Raw genomic sequence first — 23186 nt, forward strand, 5'->3', positions numbered from 1 at the left:
AGCATCGCTGACTTTAAAGCTACGCTGCAGCTGACGTAGCCTCTGCGTTGTTCACTTGTTCCCAATGGATTTTCGGGCAAAAAAAGTCAGGAAAAAAAAAAGAAAAGATAGAAAACTAATGGCTCTTGTGCTGCAACATCTGTGCAGACCTTGTCGCCCTAACTGTCAGCTCCGCATTACCTCACTCGTGGCCGGCCTGCCACTTACCCCTGCAGTTTAACTTTGGCGTGGAGGCTCCTTTCCTCCCTCCCTTTTCCACAATCTCTCCCTTCTCCTCTCCGCTCCCGCTATTACGTCCGCTGCTGGGAAAGACGCGGAGGAAGGAGGGGATGTACAATTAAGAGCACATTGTAACGTCCTTGCGTTGCTTGCTGTGGCGGAAGAGGAGAGTGTGCCGAGAACGCGAATGACCGTCGGTGGACGACAAGAGGGTACACAGAGAGAGAGATAGGACTAGAGAAAGAGAGGAGAGGGGGATCAGTCAAGATGCCTCGTTTTGGCGTAATTTGTCCTGCAGACTGTGCCCTTCCGGCGTTTTGAGGGCTGCTGTGAGCCTACCGAGAGAGGCTGGCTGGCTACGCTATGCAGCCTGACCCTGCTGTGTTGTGATAGCGCTGCCCGATTGTTTGGATTGAAGAAGGCTCCCATCAACCCAAATCAATGAGGATTCTGAGGCCATTCCTTCAGAAAGGAGCGCATATGCTGCAGTGTTTCTGTGGACAACGATCGAAGTCGACCACTATCACCGACGGTGAGAGACAAACATAGCTTCACAGCTGCCTTTGCTTTGCTTTCTCTTTTGAGTGATAGGAAAAGAAAGGGGGTAATACACAGAGGGTAGGAGGGGGTTGAGTGGTTTCATTAAATGCTCGAGTGTTTGAGTAACAGCTTCCGACTCTGCAGTGGAGAGAGCTTCTCCTTGTGTTCCTCGCATCAGTCCCGAGTTTTGTGTGCAGTCTTAGCCCGCCGATGGCTGTCGGCAGCCAGCATTAAGCCGCACTGCTCCTGAGAGGAAAGGATTCCGGATACTTTATCTAATTGAGATGTATTGGTGAATGAGCGCGTTCCAGTGCTGCATCTGAAGCGGGCCAAAAATAAAAACGGACAATGCAGAGATCAAGTCATTCAACTTCAGGGGCCAGATGAGGCGGCATTCATTGAGGGCCCACACAATTAGCGCGGTTCAGCACTATGGATAGCTCCATAGCAGGCGCACCCCAGGGCAGTTGCTCAAACTTTTCATGTAAGGGTTTCTTTGATTAGATTAAAATCAAACCTGATTGACTGGTCATGTTTGGTGTAAGGAGTCCTCACTAGAAACTCAACAAGAGTTGCCTAAAGCATATGTCCTGAGCGGTTAAATTGCTTTGGATGTTAGTTTGGATTTTCTCCTTAAGCAATATTGATCTGTCAAAACCCTGTGGAAAGTCATCAAACTTAATTTTGATTTGAGCTACTTGAATACATATATTGATACAAGGTGTCAGTAACTGGGAAATGAATAAGTCCCTTTAAATAGGACTTAGTTTCATAACTGTCCACAACAAAACATATTATGTCTACTGATGTAAAACCTGACTGACATCCATATGCACACACAGGTCTGTACACAACCATCACTTACCAGTGTTTGGCACCAAGCCTAAGGTCCCTGCCATGTCCTCTAGTCATCTCTGAAGCAGTTGACTGCATTGCTACAGTTGTTCACTCACCCTATGGTCTTCAAAGGGATTAAAGAATCTATCCAGTATTTACAATGCAACACAGAATTCTATTTTACTGGAAAACCAATGCAACACCTTCTGCTGCCTCCTCTTGTCTCTTGCAGCGTCTCAGTTCTCAAATTCAGGGCAGACAATTAGAAACTCCATTAAGCACAGTTGATTTCTCTGAGGGAGTTGGACCAAAAGCAGCATGCACACTGGGATCTGTACGACTCGGATACAAAGTACTAGCAGTGCTTATCCTGCATCTCTGCTCACTGTTACATGAACCGTATGACCTCAATCAAAACTTTATGAGTCAGCTCATCGGTGTTGACAGAAATTGGTGCAAAGTGTGAAAGTGCAAATTTAGTTAGAGCTGTCTGAGATGAAGCTGTGTAAAGAGTTTGTTTGAACTCTCTTTGATTCTTTTACAAACTTCCCAACTCCTTGACACGTTTAAACTTTTATGATGGTGATCTCGTATAGTGGAGTTGATTGTCTTGGCAAGGACATCACTGGCTGATATTTCAAGTTATTTCAAGAATATTTCCATACCTGAGCACTTTTGAAATAGAGTAAATGACTGGTAAAACAAAGGGAAAGCCCACATGCTTAACTCTTTGGAGGAAGGGGCTTGTACTAGTACTCTGTACAGCATTTTCACTGCATCATTTACTGATCCTGTATACTTTTGCCATTAAAAGCTCATGGAAAGGAAAGCAGCTGGCGCAGAGAGTGCATTGTTTCTTCAAATTCAGGTTGTATGGCAAGTTTACTTCTGAGCAGTTTCTTATGAAAAATGTTTTTGAGTAGGTTTGAATTTACCTGCTATTTAATTTTACATTTGCACTTGGCTTTTTCTCTTAATGTTAACCCTGAAGCTTTCCAGTTGCTGACACATGCTGTCTTAGAAGAAGTTAAACACACTAGTTGTTAAAGTCAAGTCTTTCTTTCTTTCTTTCTTACTTACTTTCTTCGATTAATGCTATCATGTGGATTTTTTTTTTTTAGTGCCATCCAGATTGAAATAGCCCAGGCTATGCCTTGTGTCCTATTCTACTGAAAATCAGTGGCCAAGGCTACAGAGGGTCCTGCAAACTTATATGGTGGGCAGTACAATAGATAAATCACAAGTCAAATCTTTGTCTCTGGTTACATGAAGGTATGTGTCTCACTATAATGTTTTACAATTGTTGTTTGGTCAGTTTTCAGTGACTTATATGAATATAACATCCACCCATCCATTTTCTGTACCCGCTTAATCCAATTCAGGGTCGTGGGTGGGGGGGCTGGAGCCTATCCCAGCTCCCATTGGGCATGAGGCAGGGTACAAATTGGACAGGTCGCCAGTCCATCAATATAACATCAAACATCTTTTTTCTCTTTCTTTTTGGACAACTTGTGTTTCATCAGGTACTTTTATGCACACACATAATGCTGTTTTTTTTGTCCCTTGCTCTCATGGAAATTTATCAGGGAAGCAGTTGTATTTTCTTTGCATCAAGTGGAGTTTAAAGAAGAGCAACTTTGTTTGGTTTTCCCATACGGATTAAGTTTAATGTTTTATTTGCTGAAACTTGTGTCTTTTAATGATAATTTATAGCAGAAGTGTGTTGATGAGCAGTGTGAGACACAAAACCACTTTCATGCTCTCACATTTGAGCTCTGCACCTCCCCCGTACTTGGTGAGACAGTTGAGCAGACATTACACTTTGAAATCTAGCTCCAGCTATTGTGAGTCAACAAATCTGTGAGGTATCTCAAGGACACTCAGAAGTGACAAACTTCAGAATAGGAACATCCGCTACTTTCTTTCTGGGGACTCGTAGTTAATTTATTCACCACAAGATGGCAGCAGACATAAATACTTTACTAAGTTACTGGTGTAGGTTGCACTGATGGCAAGGACCGCACAGATGCTGAGACTTTGATCCATTTGTGTTTCATTTAATTGTTGTGATGCAGTATGACATTTCTACACTTAACAAGAAACATTACAACAGTATTTTATAGCTTGTAGGTGTATCTCTGTTGGAATGAGGTGAACATGAATTGTTTCTGGTAGAAAGAAGAAGCTTAGCAGATACTCATTGGGGGATTCTTTGTTCTTTTCATGACAATGAAATATGTCCATGTCTGTAGCTCTCATGAACTACAAAGTCCCTCCCTTTTCTGGGCTCCTTCATACCCCACGCTACATGCTCACTTTTTTTCAAAAAAGTGTACAGTATATCACACTCCTGCATATTCTTAGGAATAGGATGTTATATTTTAGAAATGTGTATCCATATTTCTTTGTACTACAGTGTCATAATGTTTTTAACCATACTCCAACATTTCAGTAGAGCTGCAAAGCTAGATACGATGATAAATTTGGATTTGTAATTTGAATCTGTCTAACTTGGTATTTTTAGTCTGTTTATCTCACTCTGGGAATACAGTAATTTTCTCTGCCCTCTGTCTTTCTCCATCTGTCTTTCTCTCTCTCTCACACACACACACTTAAAGAGCACACAAAGGACTAACCAGGGTCCCAGCTCTTCACATTCAACCCCCCTCAACCACTGTATTCATATCTTACATAAGGAGTCCATACAGTGGCTGTCAGTAAAGAACCTCTCCCGCTGTCTCCGTGGATTCGGTTTTGAGAGAGAATGTCAAACCAGGTCATAGAGAAAGCCTCTAAATGTTTCATAGTGTTTCATCATGGGGACAAGAGACATTTGCTGTGCTGCTGATTGCTGGTGTTTTCTTCCTCCCACAGTCTGTGTGCAAAAACAGACAACCAAAAGCATCTTGGCACTACTGACAGCTTATTTAGTTTTTGTTCTACAGATAAAGACATGCATACATGTGCATCCAGACAGATGTTTGCAGTGGCACCTAGTATTTATATATCTGTACACTGATAATCATACAGTATAGCATTACAAATGGGTGTAATGAAGCATCTTGAATTTGTGTTGGAGGCAGCTAGAGTGGAAATAATGAATTGGTTTGCACGTGGCCCCACTCAGAGGTTACTCGTATAATGCTGCACTGGGCTCCCATGCACATGAAATAAGAAATGTTTCAAAGACAGTTGTTTTTAATCTAATTGTTGCAGTGTGTGCTGTTGATCATGTTTGGAACATTTTCATGCAGCCTATGCTGCACTTGTCCATCTCATTTTTATCAGTTCACACCCATTCATTTGTTGTGACACTGCCTCAGTCCACACTCTTTTCCATTCATGTTTTGTGTTTGCTGATACCTGTTGCTGGTAATCTTTTATATGTCCTTCATTGCACGCGCAGACAGGGGGTTTTATACTAAATGGCACATTCGGGCTTTGAAATAAGCTTTTAGTGTAAGGCTATTCTGTGGAATCTAAGCTGTGGCTGGTTAAGATTGATCTTTTAATACACAGTGCTTTCTTAACAGTTTAATGCAGGTATTTTTCTGACCAAAAGGGTCGAGACTAGTTCCAGAATTGAGCAGAATATCTCGTTGTGTATCCAAATGAATGTATCATGTATTTATTTTCCTCGAGGAAAACAATAGGTAACGAAACAAGTAGCACCCTCATAATCATTGAGTAAACGATAATGATAATTGGCAGTAAGTAAAAGAATAAAACGTGCATCAAACGACTAAAACTCACATGCGTTCAACCCCCCTCCCCCCAATACACACACACAAACACACACACACAGGATTTACCCCCTTTATTTTGGTGTTTTACCTGTCTTTATATTCACAACTTTTCATCACAGTAATGATCGATTTTTTTCCCCCTTTACGGCCCCAGAGAATTCCTAATACAAACCTCAATCACGTATGATTGCGTTAAAAGAGTTGGGGAGGCAGAGATGTGGGAGAGAGAGAGAGCGAGAAAGAGACAGAGAGGGGGGAGGCTGTGGACCGCGACCATTCACTCTCAGTGTCGGCGATGTAACACACCTTCTCGTTTGCTCGGGACGCACTGGCAATGAGGCTACTTTATTATTTGTGCGCTACAACGAAAAGCACTCTGGCGTGCACACGGCTCGACTAATTGTTGCGTTTTTAGACTTGAATCGCTCCCTGCTGGCTTCAATTCCAGCTCTGCAGCATCCTTGCAGAGTAGCCTCTGCTGTCGATTCCATTTTCCAGGACTGCATTTATAGGTGCCATCGACGGAACCAGAGACTGGACTAACATATCTGGGCTCCTGTCCCGCATCCTGGACCAGTAGCGGACGGTGCTACTGGTAGATGTGCCCGGAGCACACGATTTGAAGCAGAAAAACAAAAGTTAGGATATTTTCTCCATCCATGCTCAAGAGCCCGATGCTGGGGTTCGGGTTGATGCGATTTATTCAAAGGCGTCAAGAATCGAGAGAATAGGCTGTTGTGCAGATGAGGAATCGTGCCCGTCAGACGCCGCGCTGTTCACCTGGAATACCTGAAGCTCTCCAATGACAACGCAGCTGCATCAACTTATAAACACTGTTGCATGTTTTCACGACTGATATTCCGGCCCCTGTGGCCTTGCCCGTAAATTAATGTTCAAAATAAGATCGGTCTTTGATATCAAGCCCTGAGTGCAACCGAAAACTCGAAGCAGCTGAAATCAGCTACATGTTACTGTCTCTTCAAGAGGATGCCTGACGCGCAATGATGCACGGGAGTCGAAGGATTTTGTGATCAGGATGACATTTGGTTAAAACACTCGTGGACCACAGCACAGAATCAACGCCCATATATATTTATATATACATATATACATAAGTATATTTATATATATATAGATATATATACTTTTTGCGTCAAGAAACTGCATCAAGACCCGACCTCTGCCGAACTAGACTCTCGCTTTTCAGACTCGGTTCGGGGAGATGGCCGCGATCGCCAGCTCCCTGATCCGGCAGAAACGCCAGGCGAGGGAGTCCAACAGTGACCGGGTCTCTACATCGAAACGTCGCCCCAGTCCCAGCAAAGACCCCCGCTCTCTCTGCGAGAGGCATTTCTTGGGGGTCTTCAGCAAAGTCCGTTTCTGCAGCGGCAAGAAAAGACCAGTTCGGCGGCGACCAGGTCAGTGAGATGATTTTTTTTCTTTTTTTTTCCTTTAAACCTAATGTGTGTTATGTGTGTGTAGGGAAGCGCCCCCTTCCCCCCTCCCCACCGCACCCCGCCCCTCTTTGGAGCAGCAGAGGCATTACACTGCAGTCAGGGGCTTCAGTCTGAACCGGGGGAGAAGGTAGATTTTCTCCGCGGTGCGAAAAATCCACCTGTTCCATTATTGTAGGTATTCCTGTTGTCTGTCGATCCCCTGCACGACACAACCCTCCCCTACATACCGACCAGGGGCTGTCTGAATGTACAGTAAAAAAATCTAGATGCTGTGACCATCCTCCTTTAGGTTTTCATAATGACAGAGCACTGATCAGAGCAATCAGTTATACTGAAACCAAATTGATGCCACTCTTTCCCAGCCAAAGCTTAAGAAGGTTTAGTTCTTCCAGACATTACATAGCCCGAATTTAAGCCCCCTGCACCCCAAACTGTTACCCCCTCTAAACACAAATACACACTTGAGTACATCAAAATTAACTGTTTCAAATGGCCTAATTCAATATTAATGAAGATTGGAATATTGAGGGGAGATAAACTGCACTGCAGTGCACCAAAGCTCTTTTCAGATTAAATGTTTTAATGGTAAATGTTTATTGCAGAGGGAGCTTTGCTGCAGTGAAGAGAGGTATAGCCTTTGTCATTAAGAGCTGTATTGATATACATGTAGGCTCTGTTCATACAGCGCTTCATGGGGGAGCCTTCTCCTTTTGAATCCACTGGTTCTATCATGGTGCACAACCCAGTGGTGCAAGTCACCTCCCTCACCACCATCCAGATAGTTCTGTTGTGTGATGTATGACAGCCAGGTCCTCTGAGCGTCGTGCAGGCACACTGATGAGAAGTGAGACAGGAGGACATCAATTTATAAGGCAGACTGGGAGGACAGCAAACAGTCACTCCGCCAGACATACTGTCTAAAACCCTGTTGTCTTGCAGCATCGTCATACAATCTCTATGCCAGAAAGACCACAAACTGCATGAATCTAAACAGACAGACAGACAACAAAGCAGTTAGGCTCCAGACACTGTTGGGCAGGTGGGTTATTCCTCTCGGTGGACAACTGGCGATAGACAAGGAAGCAGACAGATGCTATATGTCCTCTTTTTGATTATCCTTACATTTCCACTGATGCCTTGCCATATATTTGCCTATAAACAGCCGATACACTAGAGAATTTATGAATTCTGCCTGTTTAAAAGACTGTTGTTTTTCCTTTTATCCTCCACCCCCCATAAGATGCACCCTCGAAACCTCCACAGGTGTCCCATAAGGGCTGCAGGCTAGGTCAGTAGCTCAGCCTCCATCCGTGTGTGCTGTGTTTCTCCTCGTCTCCACCCCATCTCGCGCCCATGTCGACAACCCCCACAGCCAGGGAGGGGGGGTAGGGAGGGGTGGGTGGGTCAGGAAAGAAGAGGGAGGGGAAGGGCTGGGGGCTTCAACACCTGTCTGACAGCCGACGATCCTCTCCCTTGCTGATTTTCTTCTTCTTCTTCTCCTTTCATCCCTCCTTCTGTGTGGCTTTTTCTTAGATTTTTTTTTAAGCTTAATTTCTGACCCTTACCCTTTCCTATACTAGCTAAAACTCTCCTACAGCCAGTCGTCTGTTGCTCTCTCTACCTCTCCTCATTTTGTTTCAGTCTCATTCTCTTTGTCAGTGAATGTCAGATCAGTCTTTATCCTCGCTCCTCGTTCTTTGTCTGTAGATATGTGTTGAGTACTGTTGTGTAAGTGTAGAGGCTGTTATTGTAGTGTATATTGGTGTATATTGATATGATGTGTTTCTCCTTGTCAAACACTATATCAGAATAGGTGATCATTCACCATTTCATGGTCATGATGCCATTTGTCAACGTACCTGAATGTTTTTGTCCTTTTGTATTAGTATGAAGTGAATCTATCGTTGCTCTAATGGTCCATACACCCACAGAATGATCTTAAGTTTGTTGTCATTGAAAGACATTTCTCATGCACAGACCTAACGTCTACAGGTCTGTGTCTACCTACATATAAAAACACACACATGAATATACATGCACACATGCTCTCTGCTAAATGACTACAACAGATGAGCCGTCAGCATTTGCTCGGGGGCCCGTGCTGTGGCCGTAATTTATGGAGGTGTAGTTATCACATGTGATTTACTGATGTGTACACTCCCATGTGCTTTCACACACGCATAAACACTCACACATGCTCACATTCTCCTCAACGTGCCCATGATGGATGATGAAAGGCCTGTCCCAGGAATTGATGGCCCTAACCAAGGGCTAGGTGAGTTGGGAATTGATGGTCAGGATGATGTACAGCTGAGCAAACGTGAATACACTCTCGCTGTGGGTCACCATTGGCTTAGTCTTTCTGTGAACTCTCTTCTCCATACACTGGTCCCTTGCGAAACATAAATAAGGCTTTGTAGAAAATTGCTTAGAATCTGTTAAATACTGTCAAATTCAACTCTAGCTAAAAGTGTCCTCTTTGTCAAGATACAAGGTTGAAAATTTCTAATTTTACCTAAATCATTCGGGATGCTATGTGCCTGGCTGGACTGTTATGAGGTGTGTTTCCTCCAAGTCTTGTTGTGACCTTGGGGGACAGCACAGCTCACTCATATCCCTTAATTACAATCGTATACATCATTTATCTGAGCACATACACCAAAATGTGTACCCATACCATTCATGGAATTGTGACAAAATGCTGAATTTGTTGCCTCAGTCAGATGGTAGATAAGAAACATGCAACATAGTTTAATTTTTCCCAGAGATGAGATATTTGTCTGTATATTCTCTCTGTCCATCTTTTCTTTTATTAGCACTGGCAATTGTTTAATTGATGGTGTGGCTTTCAAAATTGAGCAAACAATGCAATTTTACCTACACAACTGCTGTGTGAAAATCCACCACCAAAGTTTGGTTAACTCTAATGGTGTTGCCCGACACTGTCTTCTACTTTTACACCAAATCAATAAACCTGCTGGACTTTAGATAGACATACAGACAGAGTCTACATGATCCTTTTAACTAAGAATTATTTACACCTGTATATATCCCCGGAATTGCCTGAAGCTGAGAGGCTTTCTTTGCCCTGAGGTAATACTCGTTTCCACCTGCTCACTTGAAGTATGGAGCACTTTGAGCAGCATTCTGGCCAGCAGCCAGAAGTCCTACCTTTCAAAGTTTGAGGTCGATTTAGGGTTATTGTAACGTACAAAAAGAGACCAAAAGAAAAAAAAAACTCAAGGTCAGTTTACTAAAGGGCAAGAATTGCAAACGGAACCAGTCAGTTTGAAGAAAAAAAACTGTAAAAATGTGACTGCTAAAAGGAGCAACGTTACTCAACGTCAAAAAGCACAGTCACTTCATACCTTATAAAGAAAATACTGTCATGTCAGTGGACATTGAATAGGATTTTCAAAAGGTTTCCAAATGATAGAAGACCCGTCAATTTTCTGCCATCGGTACAATAAATCGTATGAGAAACATTCTCATATGTTTTCAGTTATTGTATCCTCATTGTAAAGCCTGCCAGCCATATAGCCATTTACCCTTTTATGAAATTATGTGCAATAGATGATTTATGACAAACCTTCCTTCATCGTTAAATTGATATCCGAGTAAAAAAAAAAATCACAGCTATCCAATGCTGTAAGTTAATTCATATAAGAGCAGCTGTGAAGGCTGGATTGTGCCTCAAGATTGATCAGATTGCTTTTAAACGTGGTTATTTAGAATTTGAAAATATTAATTTATCGATAAATATGTTTCTATTTATGTTTTAGAGTTCACCATTTTTTAAAAAGATCTAAATATATGACATTAAACCCAGCAGCGAATGTTCTTATGTGGTTACATCAATTTTGCGATCATGTGTAAGACTGATTCTTCTTGGTGCACTCCGTCTTTCACAGTCAACCTACGTGCTTGTAATTAATTATGCGTTACTTTTTCTGTTTGTGAAACACTCCTTTGTGATGATTTCAGCGGGGGCTTTTGATAGAAGCATCTTTGAGTGTGATAGCAGTGAAAATGTCTATTTTTTTTTTTTTGTCCTATGATCATGAGCATGTTTTTCTGACATATTCTTGGTGGGGATGGGGCTGTGGCTTTGCCGACCGTTGGTGTGTATGTGTGTGCGGTATGTGTGTGGGTTTCAGAGCCACAGCTGAAAGGCATCGTGACACGACTGTTCAGCCAGCAGGGCTTCTACCTGCAGATGCAGCCGGATGGAACCATCGACGGCAGCAAGGACGAGAACAGCGACAACAGTGAGTGGAGCATCATGGAAACTGTGGCTTTCAGCTCAAAACATTTAATGGCTGTGAGTCGGTCGGTTATATAACAATTTACAACCTTTTGTACACTTTATCATTTTTAATTCTTATGTAACTGAGACCCTTTGGGACACCACGAAGAACTCTAAAATGAGTTTAAGACACCCTTGCTAAAATTGATTTAGTTTACTAATACACAATTTGAAAAAGAAACGGTTCAGCCAACTCCACAAGGCATGAATGCCCTCTTTTCTGCATCTGGTTATGCAATTGTAGGGAAGGAAATATGTCAAATAGTTACTAAAATAGTTTGTCTTCTTAGCAAGTCTTTGCAACAAACTATTTTCACAGTATAATATTTATGGAGCTTCTGGTATGAAATTCGTGAAATTAATCCCAATATCCCTGTCAGGGCCTTATTAAGTAACCCTGTTCTGCTGTGTACACTGCATGATTGTAACTGTCACATTGTGTTGATTGATAGAGCTCCAAAGCACATGTGATCACAACAGCATTTCTTCCCAGAAACCCCTGTATCCCCACTGCCTCATCACAAAGATCCTTCCCTGAATCACCACCCTGAAGTATACCTCCACCAGTTTGACCTACCCTAGTGGTTCTCCAGTGAATCAATGGTCTCCCGGGTATAGTCAACTTTATGCTCTCATTTCCTGTTCACCTCCAGTAAAAGGAGCAAATCAGTTATGTCTGCCCAAAGTCTTCTACATTAAAAAAACAGGCTTTTGAAAGAATTTCTCTTTGGGCATTAAGGAGGAGATATATGTCAGAGCAGAATGGTCGTCAAAGGGATAATGATGGCACTCCCAGTCTGGAGTTAGGCCAGACAGGAAACCAATCATGACCTTTCTTCTCTGAAACATCCTGCCAATCTTTAAGGAAGCTGTAGCCAAAGCTGCTGGATGGCAGCAGTCATGCAGGGAAAAGAACGGCATCTCCCCGTCATATGTCACTTCATATTTTACGACAATATAGCTCATCTGTTAAACCTATTCACAGCATATAGAAAACGTCTTCTGGACATTACCTTACCGGGAGGTAACAGGATTACCGTTTAAGAGGGAAGCAACATCAACACAATAGGTTTCATCCGTGCAACTGGAGCACGTTTCTCATTTTAGGGGCCTCTATTGTGTTATTAAGGTTATAGCTGGTGAGGGTTTTTGTTTGATGTGAGGGTTTTCCCCACCTCTAGGTAATCCTTTGGTTAAGCAGTCCCGCTGGCCCAGGGATGGAGGAATGCAGTGAATAATTCAACCGTAGAAAACTAAAAATACCACCATCTCCGTTTGTACCCAATGAATAATTCTCTTAGCTTAGAGAAAGTCCAAAGGAAGACAAAGAGAGAGCAGTAAGAAATTTGAAATGCTTCGAGCAGACACAGAGAAAGAAAAGGAAAATAGGAGATTGATGAAGAGAAATAGAAATATTGGAGGAAGATTTGATATGCAGGTCGTGCACTGAACTATTGATAGCCTGGATGGAGTATTAGAATAATGGATTACCCCCACCCTTGAACCACACCACCTTTTGACCTGCAGTATCCATAACAGTGGCAGATAGAATACAGTAATTTGTTTTCAGGGGATGGCTTAGTGGAACTGATTGGATTGAGGAACATGTTGCTGCCTGCATGGAAGTGCAAGCTGAACTCGGAGTTCACACAATTACATTTTTTATTATTTTCCGAATCTGACGAGTACAGAGAGAAGAACACAACGGATTAGAAAATAACTTTTGAGATGAAAAATGCTTTTAAAAGGATAAAAGAACTATGCTTTAATCAAATCTCATTGTTGGATAACAGTATAGAAAGATGCAGCTTTCAGCCCCTGCAATAGAAAAAAAAATTACCTTAGTGGAACGCATGACTTGGTGACAGATCTGTGCTTAATTAACTGCAATTGCTGTGAAACTCCCTAGAGTTATTGAAAAAGCATGTTAAAATTTGAACAGTTATTAATTTGATTTCACATCAGCTGACTGCGTGCAGTAATAACCTGCACACTCTGAGGCTCCAGAAAGATACAGCTGGTAATGACCACTGCGGTATGAGGCATTCACTCTCCATCTTTTTGTGATGGATGTAACGACTAAAGACTATTTTTTATTTATTCATTTTTTAATATACTGAAGACCCAGCCTTTAAATTCAAGTACTTTCTGTCTCAAGGAGTGCAGTAAATACAGATCTTTGGAATCATCTCTGTAAACTACTCTGTTTGGCTATATACAAGTCCTGTGTTTTGATTAAAGGTCACCTCACTAAAAGAAATAAAAGCCTAGCTATGATTTCTTTCTTTTTTTTTCTGTTACCTTACACAACACATTACTTATACAAACTGACACACAAACTTATTGAGTGTGAAGATGTACAGTTTTGTAGAGAGAGTGAGGACCCATCCCTGCTTTCATCCTTCAGCCAGCACAAAATGGTTTTGGTCAAATGCTTTCACAATGATGGATATCTTCTGTCTTTCAGATAAAATCCCAGTTTAAGGTCACTTGCATCAAAACTTACATTTTTAGTCGATGCTGCAAAATTGCTACTCTTCTTCTACTGTGATATAGGGCAGCTGTAATTCAAAATGCATTAACAGACTGTGAAATGAATTGATGCGCTATTTACTGGTGTTTCTGCAGCCAGTATTTTACTTTTTCTTTATGAATTTTGTGATACTACAGAACTTTCCGAATATACCAACACTGGACACATTAAATAAATGACTGTTCTCCTCTATTCACCAGATTTATTAATTCATCTTAAGCTACTCAGGGAAGATTAACTCTACTTTGAAACTTGCCAGACACAGGAAATGATTATAGTAGATGAAACTGCGTAAAAAGGTATATAAAAAAAAACAGAATGCAATGATTTGCAAATCTCATAAATCAGTATTTCATTCAGAGTAGAACAGAAAACAGATGTAACGTATTAATCAACATGAGAAAATGTACTCTTTCATTAAAAATATCAGCTGATGTTGAATTTAATGGCAGCAACACACGTCAAAAAAGTTGGGACAAGGACACGGTCTGTAAACATTTGGAAAATGAGGAGACCAGTTGTTGGATGTTGGGGAAAGGAATGTTGTCCCATTCTTGTCTAATATAAGACTCCAGCCCCACAGCAATCATGGGTCTTTGTCGTATTTTATGTTTCATCTCGTACCAAAAATCTTTAATTGATGATCTGGTCTGCAGGCAGGTCAGTCCAGCCATACTGCGACAAAGCCACTATTGCTATTACCACGAAGCCATACTGTTGTAAAAGTTGCAGTATGCTATTTAGCGTTGTCTTGCTGAAACATGCAAGGCCTTCCCTGAAAATATCTTCATCAAGATGGACATGTGTTGCTCTAAATCTCTATATAACTTTCAGCATTGACTGTGCCATTCCAGATGTGTGCGATGCCAATTCCATTGGCACTAATACAGCCCCGCGCTGCAGGCTCTTGACCTGAGCACTGATAACAAGCCAGATGGTTCCTCTCTGTAGTCTGTGGTCTCAAACTTTAATTAGTCTGGCCACAGCACAGTTTTCCACTTTTTCTCGGTCCATTGTGAATGACCTTTGGCCCCAGAGAGGAAGAGTGCATTTCTGGATCAAGTTCACATACAGCTTTTTCTTGGAGCTTTTCCCTGCATTTGTGAATAGAACTGTGTTCCCAGATGATGATTTCTAGAAGCAGTTTATCCATTACAGATTAACAACTGTTTTTAAAGCGACTCCACCTGAGGACCTGGAAATCATGGGCATCCAACACTGCTTTTGTCTATATCAGGCCGCACAGAGATGTCACCAGATTCAAGTGTTTTGGTGATATTATGTACTGTAGATGATGGGATATTTTAAGTCTTAACAATTATATTTTGAGGAACATTATCCTGAAAGTGCTCCACAATTTGCAGATGCAGTTTTTGCACACTGCTGAACCTCTGCCCATCTTGTCTCGTGAGAGAGACTGCTTCCCGAAGGTACCCAATCATGTTACTGTTCTGTTGCCAGTTAACCTGATTAGTTGCCTTCAGGTGTTTCTTTTTGGTAGCACATACTTTCCAGCCTTTTGTTTCCTCTGTCCCAACTTTTTTTAAACATGTTGCTGCTATCAAATTCAACATTCAACATTTTTCAAGAAAGAGTAAAATGCCTCACTTTCAGCATTTGACATGTTTTGTATTTTTTGTGGTGAATAAGATAATTTTTAAGATATTTGTCAGTCTTTGCATTATGGTTTTGATTCACACAGGGTTTCCAACTTTTTTTTTTTAGTTGGGTTTGCATATTGGGGTATATTTAATGATTGTCCTTTCTTTGCATAGAATTTGAATAATTGTGTAGCATTTAGAAATGTAACAAAATGTGTCCTTACAGTGAGGAGTGAGGGGAAAAAATAGATAAGGACATAAATAAATATGTATGAAAGCACACAAACTTACAATACTGTAACCATATATCTTGGGATTTGATTTTCTCTGGATTTGGAGACCTGCTCATCACATTTTAAATTTGCTCACTGCTTTTTGCATCTTTCCTGGGGGGTTCCTGTTGCTCCAGTAGTCCTCGCATGAAATGTACTTCCCTTAGCATACCTGCAGGATTTGGCTCGAGCCAATTACTGCTCAACAGAAAGACTTGCAGTTTCATGGATTTTGCTTTATTGGTGTGTTTGAACCCATTTTGTCTGGACAATAGAGGATCCTCAGAAATCTCTTAACTCCCCTTGTACCAACACAGTCTCTCTTTTTGTTGGTCAGTAAGGTTATTAAGGAAGAAAAATCGCCGTCAGGATAGTCTTCAGATACACCAACAGCAGTCAGTGAGGTTAAAATGATGAAATCCATCAGCTGCTTTTTTTCTTTTTTTTTGTTGTCGATTGGCAAATTAAAATAGAAATAAAATGTCATTAAAACTAAAATAGTGTAATGGCCATTTAAATTTAAATTTGTCTTACACTTTTCCAGATAGAATAACCAGTGACATGGACAATCGTCAGAGAGACAAAAGCAACAACTATGAAATGCTTATAGAATTAAGAGTGAGGGAACATGGGGAAAACTTTGGAAACAGAGTCATAAAAAAAGATATACATATACCCACAAGAGTAGACCGTGTGTATCACCCACTCCAGTAGCCTGAGGGCAAGCTGAAACCATTGGCAGGCAAAAGCAGCATGTCAATATTTATTGGGTGAAATTGAATCTCCTCGGAGGACAGACCAGTGTTGGCATGTCTCCACTTTTTCCTGCCAGCTTTATCTGATAGCACTTGCAAATCAATCATTTCAGCAATACAGGGAGTCCGCAGGAGGTAGTGAGTGTCCCCATGCCGTCTCCAAACCAAAGCCTGTCAAAGCCACAGTTCTAACTGTAAAGCTCAGTGAAATTTCAGTGAAATCTCGTCAAAACCACAGTCACTCAGTAAGTAAGTAAGCACCTAAGTAAAGTTTATTCACTTTTCACAGGTTAAAAGCTGCAAAGTGCTTTACAATAGTCAAAAAATAAAATGAAAAGAAAACATAAATAGAAGGGTCTTTAGCTGCTTTTTAAAAGGTTCAAGAGAATCAATTCAGCGTAAAGACGCTAGCAAAGCGTTCCACAGTCTGGGGGCCACTGCTTTAAAAGCCCTGTCCCCTCAAGACTTGGAATGGGTCAGAGGAACCACAAGCAATCTTTGACCAGCTGACCTCAGACTGCGAGAAATGATGTGGATATCTAAAGTAATCAGCAATGTATTCCGGGGCTTGACCGGAGAGGGCTGAAAACGTGAGAACTAAAAATTTTAAATGGATTCTAAAATGCACCGGTAGCCAGTGCAAAGAGGCCAAGACAGGAGTTATATGATGTCTCTTTCTTGTGTTGATTAAAAGCCTAGCAGCGGCATTCTGAACTGCCAGAAGATGATCAAGCTCCTTCTTAACAAAATAGGTAACAAGGCTGTTACAGTAGTCTAAACGAGATTAAATAAAAGCATGAATATTCATCTCCAGCTCAGTTTTTGACAGAGGTCTTCGTAGTTTGACGATATTTCTCAATTGAAAGAATCTGTTCCTAATTAATTCTTATGAATGGCGCTCCAAAGACCTAGCTGAGTCAAAGAAAACCCCAAGGTTTCTGAGGCTTTTCTACGACAGATGGCTCTACCAAGATGTATCTTATTGTCAGAGATGCAGCTGTCAGGGGAAACAATTAGGGTTTCAGTTTTTTCTGCATTTCGCTGTAAATAGTTGTTACACAGTCACTGTTTGATGCTTGCTAAGCATTTCATCAGAGATGACAGCTTGTGATAGTCATTAGGCTTGAAAGAACAGTACGCCTGTACATAATCAGCATAGAGAGGATGCATGATCATAAATGATGATGAGGGGCATTAGCTGGCTTAAACTCTTAATTAATGTTGCCCTAAACTATCATTTTACCTTAAAATGAGGTTTTAAAGGGGACACACTTTACTCTTTCTGTTGATATAACAGCTCACTATTTGACTGACTTTTTGTCTTGCTAAAAGTTAGCAGTCACTGAAAAGTTTCTGATTTCTGTTTTAGCAGAAGTGTTTCACTGTCTGGTGCATCAATGTTTCCACTGTCAGTGCCTTGTACTGTTCACTTTAGTGCTGACAGTTAGCCAAAGAACACAGATCGGAGACTGTCGTGTCTACAAGAGTTGAGTGAAAAGTCAATAGCCCTATTTTGTCCTTTCTGCCTGATGTCTCTCTTTGTTTCTGCCTCTGTATAACTGTCTGTCTGTCCCTCTCCTCCCTACATCTGCCTCTCTCCACTATGCTCTGCAGCCCTGTTTAATCTTATTCCTGTGGGTCTGAGAGTGGTGGCCATCCAGGGGGTGAAGAGTGGATTTTACATCGGCATGAATGGCGAGGGAATGCTCTATAGCTCGGTAAGTTCCAGTCACATTGTTGGGGTGTGCAAACCTGTGTCACAAGCATGCTTAATGCTTCATTTACACGTGTTTTACTTTGTTTGGCTTGTTGTCTGTTTTAAAATCCCGTTGCAGCAAACACTCAGCCCTTTCAAAGTCTTTCATCTTTGCTCAGTTGAAAAGCTCCTCAGATATGCCTTTGTGTTGCTCTGCAGCACCTTCCCCACACGGCCTTTGTTGCAGCGTGGTGCTTGTTTTTCATTTGATTTAACATCAAGTTTTTGTGCTTAAATCTTGTTAAAAGGTATTTATAAATCCCTACTAACAGAAGCTTATCTTGTAGCAGCTATAAACTTTAATTCACTTGAATTTCATTGTGCTTTTTCAAACCATACCTTCTATTCAGGTTTCCTGCTGCACTCCAAAAATATACTTAAATTAATACAATATAAGTCGTGTGCGTTCTTTGTTCATCTTAGAAAACTGCTTAATGACAATAACAGACCAGCACTAGCCTTGGATAAAAGAAGAATCATCCCAACACATTATCAGAAATTCTCTTTGAGGTAAAGGACTCTGGAGTCTTTAATCATTTAAGCGCCATAAGCATATAGGCCAGTGTGGGTAGAGTGTGTGCAAATGTAGGTGGACCTGGTTGTGGATGTCAGGTGGAGAAATGCCATATCTGTCCATTGAGGATGGATCAGAGTAAAATTAGCTGCAAAGGAAGTGCGTGAGAATGGGTCGGGGACATAGACAGAGGTATAGAGGCAAGAAAATATCGTAGGTGCCATGGTTATATAACCTCAAGTCACCTCATGATTCTTAATCCAGTTAAAGGTAGAGTTACTGTAGAGAGAAGAAGAGCTACATTGCCCACATACCTCTGCTGAGGGACTTGGTGGAGGCTGTCTTACTGCCAGTCAGTCGGCAAGAAGTTGACTTTACAAACTGTCCATCAAACTTTTTCTACTCATAAATACTTGAAGGACAAAGTGAGAGCACTGTGATATATTGGCCCCGATATTTATTGACAAGGAAGCTGATGTACTGCGATAAGAGCAAAGTGTACTTGATGTTTTTTTTTTTTTTAATCTAATTGAATTGTTGCTTAATATTGTAATTTGGATAATTTATTCAGAGCAAGACTAACCTTTGTTTTGTACAATTTAAGAATAATTTGACAGGTGGAAGAGAATAGTAAATGCTGTTATGACTCATCCCAGTACATGGATTCATTCATAACTAAAGGTTCATAAACAGGTGCACAATTCATAGCCCAGCTATGAGGTCTATGATAAACCCCACCCATCCATACCTAATTAAAGTTTAATCACACTCAGAGAGAGGTCTTTTCATTTATCAAATTGACTGTTGAAGTTAGTGATACTGTATGGCCCCCATTCATAACCATCCCTATAAGAAATCATCAATCCTGTCAGAGTCCATGATTATTATTAATTACAAGTGATAGAGTACCTCTGTGTCAAATGGCAGCTTTCAGCTTATCAAATGTAACCATATTTTTATGGGTAAAGGGGCAAAATTTTGACCTTTTAAGAGTGGGGAAATGTTTGTGAGGTAACGGGAGAAAGACCATTTTAATTTAAGCCACAAATTGAATGCACTCTCTGGCCATGAAGAGGAGGTGCAGCATCTCAAATGTGAAATGTGAGTGGATCACTTAGAGACTTATAAACAATGCAGAGGCGCACGATGCTCATAAACATAAACAGTAAATTATCATGCAAACGATTGGATGAAAGCACAGGTGGCCCCTTTTTTTCTGTAATTTCCATTATGTACCTGTTTAATTTGTGTGTGTTTAAAGAGGAGGATTTAAAGGGGAGCATTTCTGTTCTTTATTCACACTTTTACAAGAGCTCTCATGGAGCAATCACACCCATAAAGCAAGTCCTTCACTTTCATTCCTCACTCTATTGTTGTTAGGCCATGTCTCTCATTAAAACCAACATCCTCCATTTTTATTCTTCTCTGCACCCCTCTTTTCATTCTTACTCTCTTTTCTCCCTGCAAACTATAAAGTTTCTCACTGCTTGTTTGGTTGTCTTATTCAGTCTTTGTACCATTTCAGAGTGAAGATGCACCCCCCCTTGGGACACAATTACTGTGGGATATCCTTCTACCTCTCTGTCACCCCCCCCCACCTTTTCCTATATATTCTCTGCTTCCTTGCACTGTCTTGTCAGTGAGGGAATGTGGCATGCTTTATCTTCGCTGTGCTTGATTTGAATCTGAGAAGTTGTGTTGCAGCAATGAGAAGCCTTTCTCTCTGTCTTTTAAAGTGTCAGATATTTGGCCACTTTTTAGAAGTCAGTTCATGATTGCTGTTGATCTAAGTGGTTGCGTGCAGTTTATACTGGTTGCTGGTTGGATATTTTTGTTTGAGTGCAGAGCTCACTGTTGAGGCTGTCGCTGATTGGAAGCTGTGGGTTGGGTCAGGTGATAGTGCTTATGTGGAGTGTTTAGTGATAAAGCGCGTGGGGGGCTGAGCATTTACAATGAAGAGTTCCCTTCTATTATTCATAACACACAAAATGACCTACTTTACTGCACAGCAGCAACCACTGTGCTTTATCTGATTGCCTCTGCTGTATCCATCTATCCATACCTTACTGGCAGTCCTGGAAGAAGAGTCAGGGACATTGGTGGTTAAAGGTTAGATTTAGTTTGAGTGATAAATGATGATGTGTATTTGTGAGTGGCTGAACTTCTCCTTCATACCTCGCTCTCTCAATGTCTCGAGAAAAAAAATTGTTGGTTAATGTTGTTTTGGGGTGCAGCTATGATTAATTTTGCTTATTGCTTTATGGTTTCTTCTTTAAGATGAAAGAAACTGGAAAAATTACATTTTTAAATCTAACAGTCTGTCTTCTTGTTGCTCTCCTTGTAATCAACTATGTTAGTAAGCTGTGTGGTTGCACATTAACTAGTTGTATTTGTGTGTTAATTATGTACTAATGACAGCTAATGGGTGAGAGGAAAATACAAAATTGAGAGCATGAGGAACAATAACTATTTCCTGTATGACTATTAGAGTCCTGGTATGTTTGTGATTTTATTTCAGGCACTGATCATCAATGCCCTTTTTTGAAAGAGAGCAAGAACAGAACAAAACTTTGTTCCAAAATGACTGGCTCTCAGAGTGAGACAGAGAGAAAGATAATTAGGGAGGGGAGGGCATGCATATAATAAGTGATCAAGCAAGATTCTCAGTTTAAGGAATGTCTAGACAATCACCGACCTGAATCTTTCTCGGAATAATGATGAGCTCAATGGGAGTTTCATGGCAGGATTGTCACAGAGAACGAATCTTGGATGGACTGCTGGTTTAACCCCAAATGTAAATTTAGGTTGTCCCTATATCCTCCACATCTTTATCCAAAGTCAGAGAGAAGTTTTTTTGCCAGCAGCTCCTTTATGCAGAGTCGGAAAACTGCCTCCCTTTTCAGATAGAGCAAGTAGCTGATTTAGATTCAGGATACGTTCACTTCACTTCACTTCTTCTGGCAACACAGTTTCACATCCATTACATCTTGTTCTTCCACTTTGTGTTTCATTTCGCACTTATACTCGCACCCAACACCTGTCCTCAACACAGGTATCAACGCCCATATCAGACTCACATCTGTTTGAATACACAGAATCACCAGGGAATTTGTTTTGTTTTGATTGACATTTTGTTGCAACTTCAAAAATGGAATTGATAAACCTGTAATCCTGTGCAAAAGATGACACACATTCGGCCAAAGTGGCAGCTCATGTGAAAATAAGTAGAGCAGCTTTACAGGGACTTCCCTGCGGAATCTTTGAGCTCTAGTGGTGCGTTGGAGCTGCTCTTCTATGAGAGAGTCCCCATTTTGTTTATCTTAAGCAGACGCACAATAACTCAAGCACATGCACTTGCATGTGGTGACACAATTTTCCGGCTGATGGTTTAATGCTGTTCCACGAGATAGATGGCCCAAACTGAGGATACGGAACCTTAAAAAAACCTTTTTTCGTACTACATTACAATTTGTTATTTGAATTTATGTGTTTTGGAATCTCGTGTAGGGGAACAACACAAAATAATCCAATTTGGTGAAGTGAATAGAACAGGAAAACATTCTGAATCGAAAAAAACCCAACAAACATTAAAAAGTAGCATGAGCATTTTTTTCACTTCATTCCTTTCAAGGTTGAAATTAAGATCTAGTGCTGCCAGTTATCATCAGAAATCACAGATTAAGTTAAATTAAGTCAAATTAAGCACCTGTTGTAAAAGGCCTCAGCATTTACAACACTTGGCACCAAGGGAACACCACAATGAAGACTAATGTACTTTCTCAACAGGTCAAAATTCTGGACAAATAAGTACAAATTATGGCTAGGTTACACAGAGAAATTCTAACTTTGTTTGTCCCTCAGAGAACCATTAACTCTCAACTTTTGAGTTGAAAGGAATGAGGCACCTCAACAAAAATGCAAAGGATGGGTAAACCACCAAAACTTGTGCACCAGATGAAAATGGGATTGATCAGAGATATAACAAAGAGCCCATAGATTACGCTGAAGAATCTACAAAGATCCACAGGAGATATTTCATATTTCTGTCTATTGGACCACTTCAAGCTGTATATTACACAATGGATGGATGGATAGTCTTTGTGGAAAAGTGGCCATTGTTTCTAGAAGGAAACAAAAAAACATATTTGGAGCTCACTGAACGGCATTGGCGACTCCTCAAACATGTAAAGGAAGGTAATCTGTTTGGCAATCATCACATTTTTTAGGAAAGGAGGTAAGGACATTACTCTAGAGAAAGTAGACTGGAACAGAGGCTCATATCTTAGCATTTCTTGTTACCCTCTAAGTACCCGGTTTGCCCTAACTAGTCATAACTAGTCATAATTGATTGTATATTTCTAGCACAGAGAGAGTCGCAGGGAAAACTTGTTGCCCTACATTGCAAAAAGTTTGAACACGGATCTATATGTTCACTATTGTGTAGTTCAGTGCTTTTCCTTGTCTGTGTGGTTCTGTGGTTCACTTCCATTAAGTATGTCATTAATCGCATAACACTGACCTCATCTCTTCACCTCATATTTCTTCTCAGTCATCCACAAACACAGTACTTTGTCAAAGACTTTAATGTCACTTACACTCCACCCCTATCATTCCCAAGCAACAGCCAGGGTGATTTCTGAACTCCTGCAA

At 40.9% G+C, this 23186-nt stretch overlaps 1 protein-coding gene across 4 annotated transcripts in view; it reads left to right on the forward strand.

Moving 5' to 3' along the window:
- Positions 1 to 240: 240 nt before the first annotated feature.
- fgf12a (fibroblast growth factor 12a) overlaps positions 241 to 23186 on the forward strand; it is a 28646-nt gene continuing 5700 nt past the window's right edge. Inside the window, exons 1-4 of one of the 4 annotated variants that reach the window (XM_072364601.1) lie at positions 5389 to 6764; positions 6830 to 6926; positions 11016 to 11067; positions 17881 to 17984. In XM_072364601.1, the coding sequence (XP_072220702.1) occupies positions 6565 to 6764; positions 6830 to 6926; positions 11016 to 11067; positions 17881 to 17984 (453 nt within the window). In that variant the 5' untranslated portion in view covers positions 5389 to 6564. Of the gene's footprint in view, positions 752 to 5388; positions 6765 to 6829; positions 6927 to 8039; positions 8088 to 10956; positions 11068 to 17880; positions 17985 to 23186 lie in introns of those variants that run through there. The other 3 variants (XM_072364598.1, XM_072364600.1, XM_072364599.1) reach the window with 3 other exon arrangements.

The sequence above is a fragment of the Leuresthes tenuis genome, unplaced genomic scaffold, assembly GCF_036924035.1.
Source record: "Leuresthes tenuis unplaced genomic scaffold, fLeuTen1.0.hap1 SCAF_14, whole genome shotgun sequence".
NCBI lineage: Eukaryota > Metazoa > Chordata > Actinopteri > Atheriniformes > Atherinopsidae > Leuresthes > Leuresthes tenuis.